Source organism: Fusarium proliferatum, assembly GCF_900067095.1.
Source record: "Fusarium proliferatum ET1 genome assembly, contig: FPRO_scaffold015, whole genome shotgun sequence".
Lineage (NCBI taxonomy): Eukaryota > Fungi > Ascomycota > Sordariomycetes > Hypocreales > Nectriaceae > Fusarium > Fusarium proliferatum.
Genome location: NW_022194804.1, coordinates 168,985 through 183,706, shown reverse-complemented (window position 1 = coordinate 183,706; position 14,722 = coordinate 168,985). Strand labels below are relative to the sequence as shown.

The window sequence follows — 14,722 nt, the reverse complement described above, 5'->3', positions numbered from 1 at the left end:
AGAGATATCTGGTGTCGTGTGTCTAATATACTTGCACGTTCCTCGGAGATCTCGGATTAAACGTCATCGCCATATAACACGGTGACTAGCTGCTGGAGTCCATCTCGGTGCCGATTCGGCAAAACAAGACTCCCGGAATACTATGAATATTACTCCTGTACAAGGCCGACTCATATATATTTGATGCATCTGCTTTATATTGAAGTTCACAGCATGATTAATCACCCTAGGCTGCTGGCAAGCTTCTTTCGGAGATCCCAATTCGGCTTGTGACTATTCTGATACAATTCTATACTCTCAACACCAAATACTTCATATATGCACGAAATAGGGAGATCCCGAGATATACGTCCCACTGTGCTTCTGCTATCAGAACCCGATCAATCTCTAACCATCACCATACCACCTTTCCAATCATGCAACCCTTCAACCTCAACCTTGGTGGCCTCAACAAACCCATATCTTGCATAAAGCTTCTCCAGATCAGCTAGACTAACAAGCCATGCCGCCGAGTCCGCATCATCTACCTTCTCAAGTCCATCCTCCAGCAGCATCTTGCCAAGACCCTCTCCTTGCAGAACGGGGTCGACGCCCAACAGAGAAAGGTAGTGCGCCTTTTGCCTTGTCGGGGTGTCTAGCACATGCGGCTCAACGGCAGAAAATGCTTTCTCAAAGGTTTCCATGTTCTTCTTGTTCAGACCTTGGACTGGGAAGAGATATTCTTGAAGGTCGATGAAAGCGTTGACGACTGAACCCATCCAGAACGCTGATAAGATTAGAAGAGATCCGAAAGAGACGTAGTAAACAAGCTTACAAGGAGAGAGGAGCTTTTGAAGGAGTGTTAGAGGCTGAGTTGGTCGTTTCCACCACGATAGGCCGACCGGATGATCATGCTTATCAACCACGACACTCAGTGAATACCCAGGCGTCCAATACCGACGCTGAAATCGTCGGCAAGACCACGTAAAGAAAGACAAAGGATCCTGTCTCCTCGTGGGGAAGAAAAAGTCGATTAGTGGTTCGTTACTGAATGATGCAGCATAGATCCGTGTAGTGGCTGGAACATCAAAGAAGGTTCCGGGCCGGATGCGGTATTTCGGCGCGGGATCTGAAGATTCGGACATTATGACACGACGCTGCCAGTTTTTTTGAATTTATGAAGTTGAGGTTACAGGAAACCAAGGTTCAGACAAAGGACAACGAGATAGCCTGTTCGATATTGGGCAGCATGGAATTGATACCTAGCTTTTTGTTTCCGAGGCCGGGGTGACTCAGTTTTTCTCCAGGGATCAACAATCGGAACTGATCCGACTACTCCGTAGCTTCGTAAATGATCCACTTCGCTTGCCAGATCATCATGATTTCGGTCGACGTGGTCAAAAACACCTGTCACAGGCCAACCTATTCTAGTTATACATGAAGACGTTTTCTGTGATGAGAGTACTCCGCAATCTAGTTGCATATTTATCCTATCGACGCAGGTGGCATGAAAGGATCTTAGAAGGATCATGGTAAGCTCAGTGGGCTAGACCGCCGTGGTCGCTTATCAAAGCTCCACTTGGCTTGATGGGCCTCATAAAACCCGCATGGCCAGCACAATGCTCTCTCACCACGTATCATTAGCAAAAAGGTTGATTATGCCACAAAATCTTGTTCTACCGCGCCCAGGGGCGAGTTATGAGCCTCAGCCGCCAGTTGCAGGGCCGACAGAGTCCGCTTTCGTCGCAACATTTGGAGCTTTACTGCCGTCCGCTCAATTCCTTCAGACTCCCCGCGGCAAGGCTGCTTATTACGAGTTCAAACCCTCATCATCCAACGATGGTACCACCAAAATTGATAAAGTGCTCTTTATCCATGGTGTTCAGACCCCAGCGCTAGGCATGCTGCCCCTTACCCGCGCTCTCGAGAAATCATTCCCGGCTGCGCATATGGTTCTGATTGATCTCTGGGGCCACGGACTGAGCGATACACCTGTTGCTCCACACGAAGCATCACTATTCCACGAGCTCATCGACAATCTACTGGAACACCTGAACTGGCAGTCTGCTCATATCGTCGGCTTTTCCTTTGGCGGAGCTACTACTGTCAGCTACGTTGCCTCTAGGCCCTCGCGTGTCAAGAGCTTCACTCTCGTCGCGCCCGCAGGCCTCCTCGAACTCTCCATGTTCACACCCGAGGAGCAGGCTTGTCTTCGAGGAGATGACGATGATGCTGCGAAGACGTGCGTTTTGAACATTCTCGAGGGCGGAGACCTTGTTGTACCAGAAGATTGGAAGCAAAGGGTCGCCAACGGTGAGGTCGTTGCTGAGGCAGTCCGTGAGTGGCAGATGCGCGAGCACCCGGGACACACAGCTTCTGTAGTTGCGATCTTTAGAGATGGCAGTGTGATGGGCTCGCATGTTTACTTTGATGAGGCGGCCAAGACGGGCATTCCATCGCTCGCTGTACTCGGAGAGCTGGATAGCTTGTGTAGCGAGGATCAGCTTAATGGGCATGGATTTGAGAATGTTTTTGTAGTTCCAAAGGCCGTGCATAGTGTCGTGAGGGATCAGGCCGTGGATGTTGCGAACCTCATTGGGGATTTCTGGGGGAAACTAGAGAAGCAATGAACAGAAATAGAGCCGGTAGTTTCATAGAATGAACGGGAGCATACCATTGCGATGGCCCTTACCCTCACTAGTACAATCGCTGACTTGATTCGATTGCAGCCCGAGAGAGGCATCTGGGAAAGTCATGGTTCCAGATTCCCAAAGACATGCCACTTTAGTCCCTCCACGCCAATAGTTCCATTTATAGTTCAACTACCGGACCAGCCACTCGGTACTGTCTTGCCAATTGGCTAATATGTATGGCAACATTCCAATGCAAGGAAGTGATGGTCTCGAGGACGCAGCGACTTGACATCCGATTGGACAGCAAAGTATCTCCTGCCTCGTTCTCTTTTATCTCGTCGAATGTATCAGTGGCTACTGAAACCAGTTATAACCTACAACTCTCTCTTCCCGGTACTCGTCCATTTCCCCGCACTATCTACCTTCATTATTATTGAATCCAGGCCAAACCAAACTTCATAATGCCAGTCATTGAGATCAAAAGCCAAGAGGACTACGAGAAACTCCTCAAGAAATACAAAGTCGTCATCATCAATGCCAATGCTTCATGGGCCGGTCCCTGTAAGGCCATGAGCCCTATCTACGACAGACTCTCCAACCAAATCCCCTACAACCCGGAGCTCTTGGTCCTCGCTAAACTAGACATCGACGACATACCTGATCTTGCTGAAAAACTCGACGTTCAAGGCGTCCCGTTTTTCATGATTTACGAGAATGGGAAGAGAAAGGAGAGTTTCTTGATGCCCAGTCCGACTACACTCCAGAAGTTTCTTATCACGTGGTCTGACAAAGCTCATGAGTTAGGGAAAGAAGGATAAAAGAAGTTATTTCGGGACTGGTAATGAATTCTTTGAGAAGGAACGGCGTTGAGGGAGCTTGAACTATGGGGATGACTGCCGCCTATAAGGTTAACCTTTAGGCTGCAAACACGAAACACGGGGTTACACTACTCTATGACTGGAAGAAGCAATTCGAGCGCGGCTGTTCGGGCAAAGACCATCACATCCCGAGTTACTTGTTTGACATCAGACATAGATTGTGGGTGGGTGTACTTCAAGGTATCTCGCTCCAGAAATACTAGCATTACAATCTTGGTTCCGTACAATGTTTGCTTCTTGTTCGCGGCTATGTCTTCGGTTATCCAAGTTAAGGTTACCGATATCTTATCTTATCGCCTCGTATCTGTCGGCCGGGCATTGGAAACTGCCGCACTGAACCGTAACATGATAAAGACGGGAGACAGCGTCAAAATGCAGAGACAAGGACATGGTTTAGCATATCGTAGACTTGTTAGCACAGTTTTTGAATGCTTTATTTGCAGCTTCTTGCCGAGAATCCAAATAGTTTCAACATGCCTAATTAAACTGAGACACCAAGCCGACAAAACTGGGATAAAACCTTCAGCTCTCCACCAGCTGAAGAACCGCGTCGACAGTCTCCTCAGCCGCAGTAGCAAAGAACGCATGGCTCGCCTTCTCAACTGTCACTTTCCTGTCGACCCCCCCTACAGCTGCATACATCTCCTGTCCTGCCGGGGGTACAACACGATCAGCGCCGCAGATAACATAACCTGCCTTTCCCTTATAATTCTCATCTGTAAGCGGAGAATAAGAAATCGGCGTGTTCATACTATTCAGCGCTTGGTCTTTTAGCAGTGAGATGTAACGCTCTGCTGCTGTGTCGGGAATGTCGTGATACATCGTGTCTTTGGCTCCTGTGAACTTGACCCAGCCCGTTGTCTCCTGTGATAATTAGAGTTTTTAGTCTGTGGGGTCGTCCTGCGGCACGGAACAGGGGCGGGGATGTTGAATCACGTACGTTGTATTCAACCCATGGGGGGAGGTTCTTTGCATCTGTGCCCATCATGTCCAAAGTCGTTTTTCCTTCAACGGGTGTCACAGCCGAGACGTAGATCAGGGCAGTCACACCACCTTTCTTACCCGCTTGTTCCCGCTCTTTCTTGCTTAAGCCCTGAACAGCCTGTGAGCCATACATCCCGCCATACGAATGCATCAGCACAACGACATCCTTGCCATCTTCAACAAGCGGGAGCAGGAGTTTTCTCCTTAATGATTCAGCGTCGTCTTGGCAAGTGCCATTTGCATCATGTAACCCCGGTGCGTTTTGACTGACGAATTGGTATCCCCTTTGCGTGAAGATCTTCTTTATGGGCTCGAATGACTCGACGGTATGCCATGCACCGGGTACAGCCAAGATCGTTGAAGACATGGCAAAAAGCAAAAAGAGTGAGTGACAATGTAACCGCACAGATGATGTGTTGGTGGCACAATGCAGATTTATAGTCACTTGCTCAAGAATCACCGAACAAGTCCCCTCTCATATGCATGCCAATAATTAGCCCGGCTCCCGCGAAACCATGCTCTAACAGAGATGCCGAAACTCATGCAATTACAGGGTCTTTCCACAAATAGTATACCGACATTAACCTCGCGTCCGAGTCATGGCCCCTACCATATCCTAGTTTTCAACCGACTCATGCTAATCTTGATACCCAATCCTAAAGGGAAAGAATTCCGATGATCAATCTCAACTGACTATGCCATATTTACTCTAATAAATGCCTTCGCGCTAAACTCTAGTCCCCTCTCAAACCGTTTACTCTCCATACGAGCTAGCAATATGGCTGCCAATGGGGACGAGGTTACCTACGATCCGGCTTTTCTCAATGAGAGTCGGCAAAATGAGGTTTATGCGACGCATATCGCATTTTTCATCGTGATGATGATCATTGTGCCGTGTCGGTTCTTTTCATCAAGGTTGACGAAGAAGACGCTGTCTTGGGACGATTGGCTAGCGTACTTTGCGGCTGTAAGTCGTACCAACGACCCCGAAGTTGACGTGTCTGACATTGCTTATAGTTCAATACTGTTGGAGTATTCATCACAAGTATGCTGTGGCTTCGATTTGGCCTAGGTAGGCATCTTGCTTGGGTGATGCAGGACGACCCGAAGAACATCGAAAACTTCTTCAAGGCCATCGTTGCAAATGAGATCATGTACACAACGGCTTTGGCCTGTGCGAGGCTATCCCTTGTAGCATTTTTCTACCATATCTTCGGTGTCTCGAGCATGAGATATTTCTTGCACGGATTCGTCGCCTTTATCGTTGCATGGGCCATCTCGACGGTAAGGCTCGCCACCAGAATGATCCACGGCCAGTACTGACATTGCGTAGTATGTTCCATCGATTCGAACATGCTGGCCTATTTCTAGCTTTTGGGATGGCACGAACCAGAACTGCATCGATCTTTCGAAATTTTATGTTGGAGTCGCGATTGGTGGTATCATCACTGACATTGGTCTGATGATTGTTCCTTTGCCGTATATCTGGGCTTTGAAGGTACCTTTGTACCATAAGATCTTGATCGCAATCATGTTGGTCTTTGGTAGTTTGTGAGTAAATCTCCTTCGAGTAGTGATTGTTATACTGATAAAGGAAGTGCCTGTTTCGTCACCATCATCCGCCTCACCAAGGTCATCACCGTTGATCTGACGGATCCAACTTGGGGAACTGTCGACCTGATGATCTGGACCGGCATGGAGGTCTACAGGTATGTGTTTTCTTGAAATTCGCTACGAATGCAATGCTGATCGATCAGTGCGGTGATCTGCTGCTGTCTCCCAACGATGCGTCCCTTGATCAAATTTGTCTGGAACAAGCTTGGGTTGAAGCAATTGAGTTCAAGTGGGAACACAGATCCATCAAAGCCTACGTCAAATAGAACTGCCATATGGGGAAGCAAGTCCCGTCAGAACTCACGACATTTAGGAGATGGCATTCTTGCATCGAATGCAGACGAGGTGGAGTTGACAAAGCATGCTTACTATGAACTGCATTCAGATAATGCTCACGGTCGATCACAAGACTCTATCGCGGTGCATCAGCAAGTTTGAGCATAGTACCACTTCCAGAAAAAGTAAATTAAAATCGGTGAACAGTACGACATGGCGTCTAAGAATAAGCTTAAATTGAGCATTCATTATTGAACGGTTTTGGTGCAAATCCGGGTCGCCCGAGGCCGGACTGTCTAAATGCCGAGAAGTGGGGCACCGGTACCGAACCAACTGTGCCGTCCCGTCCCTAGCCCGATCTTATCGTCGGCCCCGAAACATGTATTTTCGGGTCTTGATCAGCAGTGTTGGTGGCAGCTATATATGACCTAATCTGCCTGCTAAATTATCGCTCATCACTCCTACACATTTACCTGTCTTCCATTAACCATGGTAACTACACAAGAAACATCAGTGGTCATCGTCGGCGGCAGCCTCGTCGGCCTCTCAACCGCCCTCTTCCTCTCCCATCTCAACGTGCCCACCATCCTCATAGAGCGCCACCCCGGCAGCTCACTTCACCCTCGTGCCATCGGCTACACTGCCCGCACAATTGAACTCTTCCGTACCGTTGGCGTAGAGTCGAAACTCAAAGGCATCCAATGGTCAGGCGGCCCACCTCGCCGTATCGTTGTTGAGAGTCTTGCCGGCAAGTGGGCGAAGGAGCAAGGCTGGACACAGAAACCTAAAGGTGGACCTCCTGTCTCGTTTGCGGAATGCTCTCCTACAGAAGGTGTTGCTATTGCTCAAGATGTCATTGAACCTGTTTTGAGAGATCGGGCGAGGGAGCTTGGTGCGGATCTTAGACTGGGCTTTACTGTTACGGGCTGGAGTCAAGATAATCAAGGCGTTACAGTCAATGCCACTTCGAATGACGGTGAAGAAACTCATGTCAATGCAAGTTACATGGTCGCATGCGATGGCAACCGCAGCCGTATTCGAGAAAGTCTCGGCATTCAGCGCCATGGCGTTGGTCTTCTTCGGAAGCTCCAGAGCGTCATGTTCCGATGCGAGCCTCTACAGCATTTCCTCGACCACGGCTACAGTCAATTCCAGATCGAAGGTCGCGAAGATGGTTTCGAGGCTTTCATGACAACTTATGGTGGTGGGCGATGGATGTTGGCTTGGAACGAAGAGGTCGACGATCCTGAAGCTGTTCTAGATGACGCCACCCAGCGCGACATGATCCGCAAGGCTTCTGGTGTACAGGATCTCCGCGACGAGGACATCCAACTCATCACCACTGGAAAATGGGACATTGGTGGTCTCGTCGCGGATAAGTTCTCTTCTGGTCGCGTCTTCCTGGCTGGCGATGCAGCTCATGCCCTCCCTCCAAACCGTGGCGGTTATGGAGCAAACACTGGTATAGCCGATGCACATAACCTTGCTTGGAAGCTCGCATCTGTGCTTCGTGGCGAATCCTCACCAGAACTTCTTGATACATACGACGTTGAGAGAAGACCAGTCGCAGACGTCCGACATGACCAGATCTTTGCGAGGGAGGACTACAAGCGATACGTCGTCAACAAGGAATGGCCTGGAAAGAATGTTGAGATAATGGATGATGTGGCGATGGAATTTGGGTATTTTTATAACTCAAAAACCATCGTCGGTGGTCCAGATGGATCAGTTCCCGTAAAGAGGCCAGATGAGTGGAATGGACAGCCAGGCACCAGAGCACCGCACGTTGCACTCAAAGGTGATAATGCCTCAACTCTAGACTGCTTCGGTACAACATGGGTTGGTATATCAAAAGAGAAGAGATGGAGCCAGCTCGTGGCAGAGGCATATAAAACGACAGGCGTAAAGATTGTGTTTGTGCACGTTGGAGGTGACGTTGCCGAGAAGAATAAGGGCGACTTCAACAGGCTTTATGGGGTGGATGATACCGGTTGTTCGTTGATTCGGCCAGATGGCTTCGTTGCTTGGAGAGCACCGACATGGCCGGCTGAAGCACAGAAGGAGTTCATGCATGCGCTGGGTCAGGTCTCCTTCTCGTCGGAGCATACAGATGAGTTGCGGTGAGGGCCCCCCCTTCACAACAGTAGCTTCGAAACCCGTGTGGCTTTTCCCAGTATTGTCCTCAGCCATCGACATTCAATTACTACGCAGGCTCAGTGGCGATCGGACCGGCTGATCTGGACAAGCCCCCCAAATGTGGCATTACAGGTCTGGTGCGGCATGTTCTTCATTTCACCGCTAAGAGGCTTATGTGCGAGCGAACAAAGTGAATAGCAGTGATTAGTAGTAGATAATAGAAATAATTTTCAATTGGAAGATGTATAGACCAGAAGTATAGTTTGCACGTGCATTCCCGAGCCACCTGGCACTTACAGAGTGGCGACAGGGCACTCTAGCCATCACACTCTAGTTAAAGGGTCGGCAGTAGTAGACGGTCTCAACAGTCCAGCCATCAACTGTATACAAAACCACAGGCTTTCCAACAGGTCCGGTACGCTTCCAGCAGTTATACGTATGGTATCCGTTGGTTCCCGTGCCAGCCCATGCATTATCATGCTTGCTGGCCGCATCCGCAAAGATATTCGATGTGAAAGACACGCCGGTGCCAAAGGTACCTAATTCTCAGTTCATGTCGCCTTTCTAGATTGAAGCAAAGGAACTTACCCTTTACAGGTTGACCTTCCCAGATGATGTGGCTTCCGTGGGTGACGTCGACGTAGTCATCAGGACGAGAGCCTCCAGTTCCGCCTGTTGCGTCGTGCCCATCGGCGTAGTACGCCATTCCGCTGGAGATCTCGTTACCCTTCCAGGAGTTTACTAGGTACAGCGTGTCGGCGGCCGAGGCAGCGCCAACGAGGGTAACAGTGAGGAGAGCGGTGATCTTCATGTTGATAGTGATGAGGGTTGAGGGGATGAGTTGAGCTGGATATTCTGATATTTCTTGGCGAAAACACCATACATTTATACAATACGAGAATGAGTATTTTCGCAAAAGCACCAACCTGTGAACCAATAACTCACGGTTAAAATACCAGCTTAGGTCGACGCCATGAAACATTACTCCATTTACGCTGTTGCAAGCGCTGACATCAGCGGCCTTCACTGGTGACTAAATCGAGAAGCTGCTCCACCGAGCTGAAAGTTCTTTTGCGGTCATTCGGCCGACCCCTGGCATCACTAGAACTTTTGCGCTGCGAGTGATACGGCCCTAACAGAATGTGGTGACAATTATCGAGGCTCGGGCCGCCGTTTCATGACTGGCTTACCTTGTTAGGCAGGACCTGCGAGGTCATTGGTGCTGCTTGGCTCACTGGCAATTTGCCTGGAATATTTACAACATGGGACTCCATGCGTCGATAATGCAGTACTTTGTCTCACACGCAGCTCGACGGGCGCAATTGGAGGGATCGCAAAGTAATGTCTCTACTGGGGAAAGTCAGGTTCATGGCGGTGAACAGGGTATTTAAATATAGAGTCTTGTCACCGGTTGATGCGTTTAGGCTCTGTAAATGGAAAGTGATAAGAGCCGCACAAAATAAAAAATGCAACTGGAAAGGGGAGTTCAGATCTTTAGTTTTTGAGCCTAAAACTTCCATTAAGATGATATGATACGGCCCAGGCAACGCTGTCAACAAGCTATTCAGTCGCGGTCAGGTTTGGCACTCAACTGCAGCCATTATAAGAGCAACAAAGAGTGTATTACCTATATGTGTTAATTGCTGTTCTTCACTATTACATAGTAGGCCTCAAACTTATTTGAGGCTCTCGAAATTATCCCAGTGGCCATTAGGTGAGATCATTTTTTACAACTTAAGTAGGTTTTACATGCACTAGTTTACGTTTACTAGTCGTCCCACAGGCGGAATTAGAAAAATCTGCTGACAGGATTGATAGTAGAGACTCTGCGGTGCGTAGTTAAGGTAAATCTCGGTATACCTATAACGCCATTAAATTTTATTTGCAGTTTTAATTTCCGAAACCGTTTCCATGTAAGATAAATTTTAGGCGTTATCCACCACAGCAGGGTGACTAACTACCCTGTATGCCTCACCAAATGAGCCTAACTTCTGCTCTCTCGATCATTTGTCTTTAGTCCCCGAATCTCGCCGATAAGATTACCAAATCTATATGGCCGTAATACTGGATTTGTATTATACTAGAAAATCGATATCGGTAGCAAAAAGAAACACTGGACACCTTTTATGAGCATTGGTTTATAAAGACTCGCTGGTCCATGACATTCTCGAACTCTGCCTCGTCTCACATGAGCTCTGGATGTAAGCCAGCTTTCAGCCTTGATGAGGGCGCCACACTGCTGCCTAAATAATACGTATCTGCATCTTGAGCATCAAGCAGCAGAAATCACTTCCTTGGAAGCTCCAACAAATTTAAATCGCGACTTCAAAAATTCGTCGATACAATGAGTGTCGGGGTCGGTGTTGGCGATTTCATCAAAATCCTGGAGCTTATTCACCAAGCCCGCAAGCGATTCTTGGATGCCCCCAGTCACTATGATGCAATATCAAAGGAGTAAGCCAATTTTCTTCCTCTTCGCATATAGCATACTCACTTGACCGGAAGCCTCAAAAGCTTTCATAATGTTATCCTAGATATTGACATCCTTTCATCTGAATGGGAACTTGATATCGAGCAGCGAGAAAAACTCCGGAAAGTCACAGATGAGTCGACCTGTCTTTTGAAAGATCTTCTCGTGAAGCTTGACAAGTATCGAGTAATGGGAGCTACCAGTACGGGCATGGTCCATCATGCGAAGAAAGCCTGGAAAAGATTGAACTGGGACCATGTTGATTTTCAAGACTTCCGAACACGGTTATCGCTCAATCTCCAGGTACTCGGTGCTACCGAGAAACAGATGTATAGGTATTCGTAACATTTCTTCTAAGAAGTCTCATGGGTTGATACAATTGCAGCAAAAGGTTCTCCAGAATGGAACAAAAGACTGATCACATAACCGAGCGAGTAGATCAGCAGCATCTGCATGAAATACTTGATTGGTTTGCACCCTCTGACAATGGGTTACGCCAAAGCTCTTTGTTAGATCGACACGAAGAGGGAACCTGCGAATGGTTTCTCGTTTCAGCCGAGTTTCAGGAATGGATCAAAAGTGAAGGAAGAATTTTGTTCTGTCCAGGTCTTCCAGGAGAAGGGAAGACATTCCTAGTTTCGATTGCGATCCAATATCTTCACAACCTCCTCAACAAGGAGCATAACACTGGCATAGCTTACCACTACTGCGATTTCAGGCATCAAGACAACGAAACCGTCAATCTTATTCTCTCAAGTATCCTAAAGCAGCTTGCTCAGTGCCAAGAGTCTCTACCAGACGCAATGATCACTTTGCATAGCATGCACAAGAAAAAGGACACTCGTCCTTCGGTCAAAGAGATCAAGAGAGCATTAAATACCGTGGCTTGTTTGACTTCTCGAGCCTTTATAGTCATTGATGGTCTTGATGAGTGTCTTGTGTGGAGAGAGCTTATGACGGAGCTTCGAGGCTTGCAAGGCGTAAATATCTTGGTAACCTCTCGGGTCATCCCTGATATTTGCAACGACAAGCAATTAGAAGGGAGTACTGTACTTGAAATACATGCCAGGGAGGCGGATATTCGCAAGTACCTTGGTACGAACATGCTGAAGGTTGGTGCATTCGTCGCAAAGAGTCAACAGCTCCATGAGGATGTTTGTAAAGCGATCTTAGAAGCGAGCGGAGGGATGTGAGTCGATTCAGTCATTCTTCTGGACCACCAATCAGAGCTAAACCAACACAGGTTCCTTCTGGCTCGCCTGCACCTTGACTCTCTTGAAGGTATAATGTCTTTCAGAAGGCTGAGAGACGCACTCAGCACATTGCCGACCGGCGCATCAGCATACGACGAAGCTTACCAGGGTGCTCTTGAAAGAATAGAGAGCCAGCACGGAGACCGAGCATCCGTTGCTAAGGATGTTCTAGCCTGGCTGACATTTGTAAAAAGGCCTCTCACCATTCAAGAGCTCCGAACAGCTGTCATTATCCAGGAAACAGATTTACATATTGATGAAGACAGCTTAATGAGTATAGACGATATGGTTTCTGCCTGTGCGGGCTTGGTTGCCGTTGACGAGCATAATGACAGTGTTACTCTTATTCATTACACGACGGAGGAGTACCTGAAGCGGGCATTGCCCACGTGGAGAAACTCGCAGCTGGATGCAGACGCCATGATAGCGACTTCGTGCCTTACTTACCTGCTATTTCCTGTCTTTGACGTCGATTTCTCATCAATGGAACGACTTCTTCAGAGCAGAAAAGCTGGAAAACAGGCCTATCCGCTGCTGGAATATTTTCTCGACCATGGTCCCATTCATGCCCGACTCGCTGGTTCCAACTACCCTTCCATTGATAGATTCCGCTCTTCGAGTTCAAGGGTTTCCAGGAACTGGTTACTACTGAGTGCAAAGGATGGGAAAGGCCATGGGGAAGGTACTGCCCAATGGCTCATAGAGCAAGGCGTATGCGCCGATGTCCGGGACGCAGAAGGGAAAACCGCTTTGCATCATGCTTCACATAACGGCTGGGAGCCCTGTACCGAGTCTCTACTTAAAGGAGGAGCTATCATTGACTCTGACTTCAAGAACATGACACCTTTTCACTACGCAGTTAGCACCGGCAATGAAGCGATCGCCCGAGTCTTCCTGAACGCCGGGATACCAGTGGATCTACCAGTGACGAGACAGACTCACGTACCCCATTATCAAGAGAACCAGTCGAGTTATGCTACAAAAGACAGTGAGCAGACGGCCGTTTATAACTCCTGCTCGAAGCGAGGCTTAACTCCGCTGCATCTCGCTGCCTTGACAGTAAGCCAAAAGATGACGAGGTTCCTTTTGGATCACGGAGCGAACCCAAATTTTCCTTCTGACAGTGGTGAAACGCCTCTGCATCTAGCAATGAAGCAAGACTTACATGGGCCCAGATGTCAAACCGCTGCGGACTTCTGGAATAATGCAGATAATTGCGTGGAATGTGTTCTTGATTATATTGATCCAGAGGAGGATGAGTACCGCTCAGCTGTTGCCTCGATCCGAAAACAAAGGTCTGCGGTTGTTGACCTAATCTTAGGCAGCCCCAAGTCCGATATCAATGCCCAAGACAACTTTGGACTGTCTGCTTTGCATATCACGGCCCGCAGTGAGAAATTGACCGAGTCGGTGTTTCAGAAGCTCATCGACAGAGGTGCTGATATCTCTTTGTGCACAAGGCAAAATAGGACACCATTACATTTCGCCGTTATACAGAAGAACTTCATTGCTGTCTCAAATCTTCTCATGCTGGGGGCAGATCCTATGGCTGAGGATGTCAACGGGGTCAACACTTTGCATTATGCAGCACAAAGTCGCCACTTACGGACAATGCAAGATTTGTTAAACACCATCCCGGACTTCCAGAAGGAGGCCTTCATGCAGTCCAAAGACAAAGAAGGGAGGAATGCTCTCCATCACCTCTTGAGAAAATGCGGTGCAGTTGGAGTTCCTGTCGCTCGATATCTCCTGGAACGATGTAATGGCATTAACAGTCTCGACAGCACAGGAATGTCTCCCACAGCGTTATATCTTAGTGCTACTGTCCTCTTTTCACACCAGGATGACCAAAATGTGCTAGATCTTTTGTTGAGCTGTGGAGCAGACCCCAGCTTCAAAACTGCAGAAGGGTTGGGCTTGGTGCATTTAGTCGGTACTTCCCGCCGATGCTCTGTGGGTGTACTCCAGACGTTAGCAAAATGGGGTATAGACCCAAGGTCTTTGGATACAGAGGGTCGAACATTTCTCCATCATAGTTCCATAGTAGGAACCCTCGTGGAGGACGTCCTACACTTTCTTTGCCATGATGCAAAGTTGTCCGTGGATCTGCGTGATGTGCATGGGAAGACAGCTTTGGATTATGCCGTTGAGGAGAAACAGAAGGAACACAACCCGGATCCTTTCGACCTAGGCCGGTGGGTTAGGGCAGAGAAGCTACTTCGTGTTATAGAAATGGAAACATAGCTTGGAAGTCTACATATCCTTTGGTAGCAGTCTTATCGCTTCCCTGTGTTTTTGTGTCGTCTCATTGAGGCGGTTTATATATAAAAATATGCATACTATCCATGTCTTCTGAATTAGTATATGTGATCTCCATGTATTTTCATTGGGCTAGATCACTTTCTGTCGATTTTCAATCATCGTTTCCCTCTTTGATTACATGACCCAATCCAGCCACGAAGCGAAGACGATGCTGTCGTATCTTATCTCGTTCGGGAC

At 48.1% G+C, this 14,722-nt stretch overlaps 8 protein-coding genes across 8 annotated transcripts; 5 read left to right on the top strand and 3 right to left on the bottom strand.

The window, feature by feature from the left end:
• Positions 1-380: 380 nt before the first annotated feature.
• On the bottom strand, positions 381-1,124 carry FPRO_12331 (uncharacterized protein; the record flags this gene model as incomplete). Its single annotated transcript, XM_031224116.1, has 2 exons — positions 381-766; positions 815-1,124. 2 exons carry the CDS (start codon positions 1,122-1,124, stop codon positions 381-383), a joined length of 696 nt encoding a protein of 231 aa, XP_031089407.1.
• Positions 1,125-1,637: 513 nt separating this feature from the next.
• Positions 1,638-2,609, top strand: FPRO_12330 (uncharacterized protein; the record flags this gene model as incomplete). The annotated part of the gene is made up of 1 exon (XM_031224115.1): positions 1,638-2,609. The coding sequence occupies one exon, from the start codon at positions 1,638-1,640 to the stop codon at positions 2,607-2,609; it is 972 nt and encodes a 323-aa protein (XP_031089406.1).
• A 464-nt stretch (positions 2,610-3,073) lies between these two features.
• Positions 3,074-3,430, top strand: FPRO_12329 (uncharacterized protein; the record flags this gene model as incomplete). Its single annotated transcript, XM_031224113.1, has 1 exon — positions 3,074-3,430. The coding sequence occupies one exon, from the start codon at positions 3,074-3,076 to the stop codon at positions 3,428-3,430; it is 357 nt and encodes a 118-aa protein (XP_031089405.1).
• A 582-nt stretch (positions 3,431-4,012) lies between these two features.
• FPRO_12328 (uncharacterized protein) lies at positions 4,013-4,841 on the bottom strand (the record flags this gene model as incomplete). Its single annotated transcript, XM_031224112.1, has 2 exons — positions 4,013-4,354; positions 4,431-4,841. 2 exons carry the CDS (start codon positions 4,839-4,841, stop codon positions 4,013-4,015), a joined length of 753 nt encoding a protein of 250 aa, XP_031089404.1.
• Positions 4,842-5,252: 411 nt separating this feature from the next.
• Positions 5,253-6,526, top strand: FPRO_12327 (uncharacterized protein; the record flags this gene model as incomplete). Its single annotated transcript, XM_031224111.1, has 5 exons — positions 5,253-5,441; positions 5,492-5,758; positions 5,808-6,025; positions 6,073-6,183; positions 6,232-6,526. 5 exons carry the CDS (start codon positions 5,253-5,255, stop codon positions 6,524-6,526), a joined length of 1,080 nt encoding a protein of 359 aa, XP_031089403.1.
• Positions 6,527-6,853: 327 nt separating this feature from the next.
• Positions 6,854-8,488, top strand: FPRO_12326 (uncharacterized protein; the record flags this gene model as incomplete). Its single annotated transcript, XM_031224110.1, has 1 exon — positions 6,854-8,488. One exon carries the CDS (start codon positions 6,854-6,856, stop codon positions 8,486-8,488), a length of 1,635 nt encoding a protein of 544 aa, XP_031089402.1.
• A 342-nt stretch (positions 8,489-8,830) lies between these two features.
• On the bottom strand, positions 8,831-9,311 carry FPRO_12325 (uncharacterized protein; the record flags this gene model as incomplete). Its single annotated transcript, XM_031224109.1, has 2 exons — positions 8,831-9,039; positions 9,089-9,311. 2 exons carry the CDS (start codon positions 9,309-9,311, stop codon positions 8,831-8,833), a joined length of 432 nt encoding a protein of 143 aa, XP_031089401.1.
• A 1,533-nt stretch (positions 9,312-10,844) lies between these two features.
• Positions 10,845-14,467, top strand: FPRO_12324 (uncharacterized protein; the record flags this gene model as incomplete). The annotated part of the gene is made up of 4 exons (XM_031224108.1): positions 10,845-10,954; positions 11,006-11,299; positions 11,356-12,159; positions 12,214-14,467. 4 exons carry the CDS (start codon positions 10,845-10,847, stop codon positions 14,465-14,467), a joined length of 3,462 nt encoding a protein of 1,153 aa, XP_031089400.1.
• Positions 14,468-14,722: the final 255 nt, after the last annotated feature.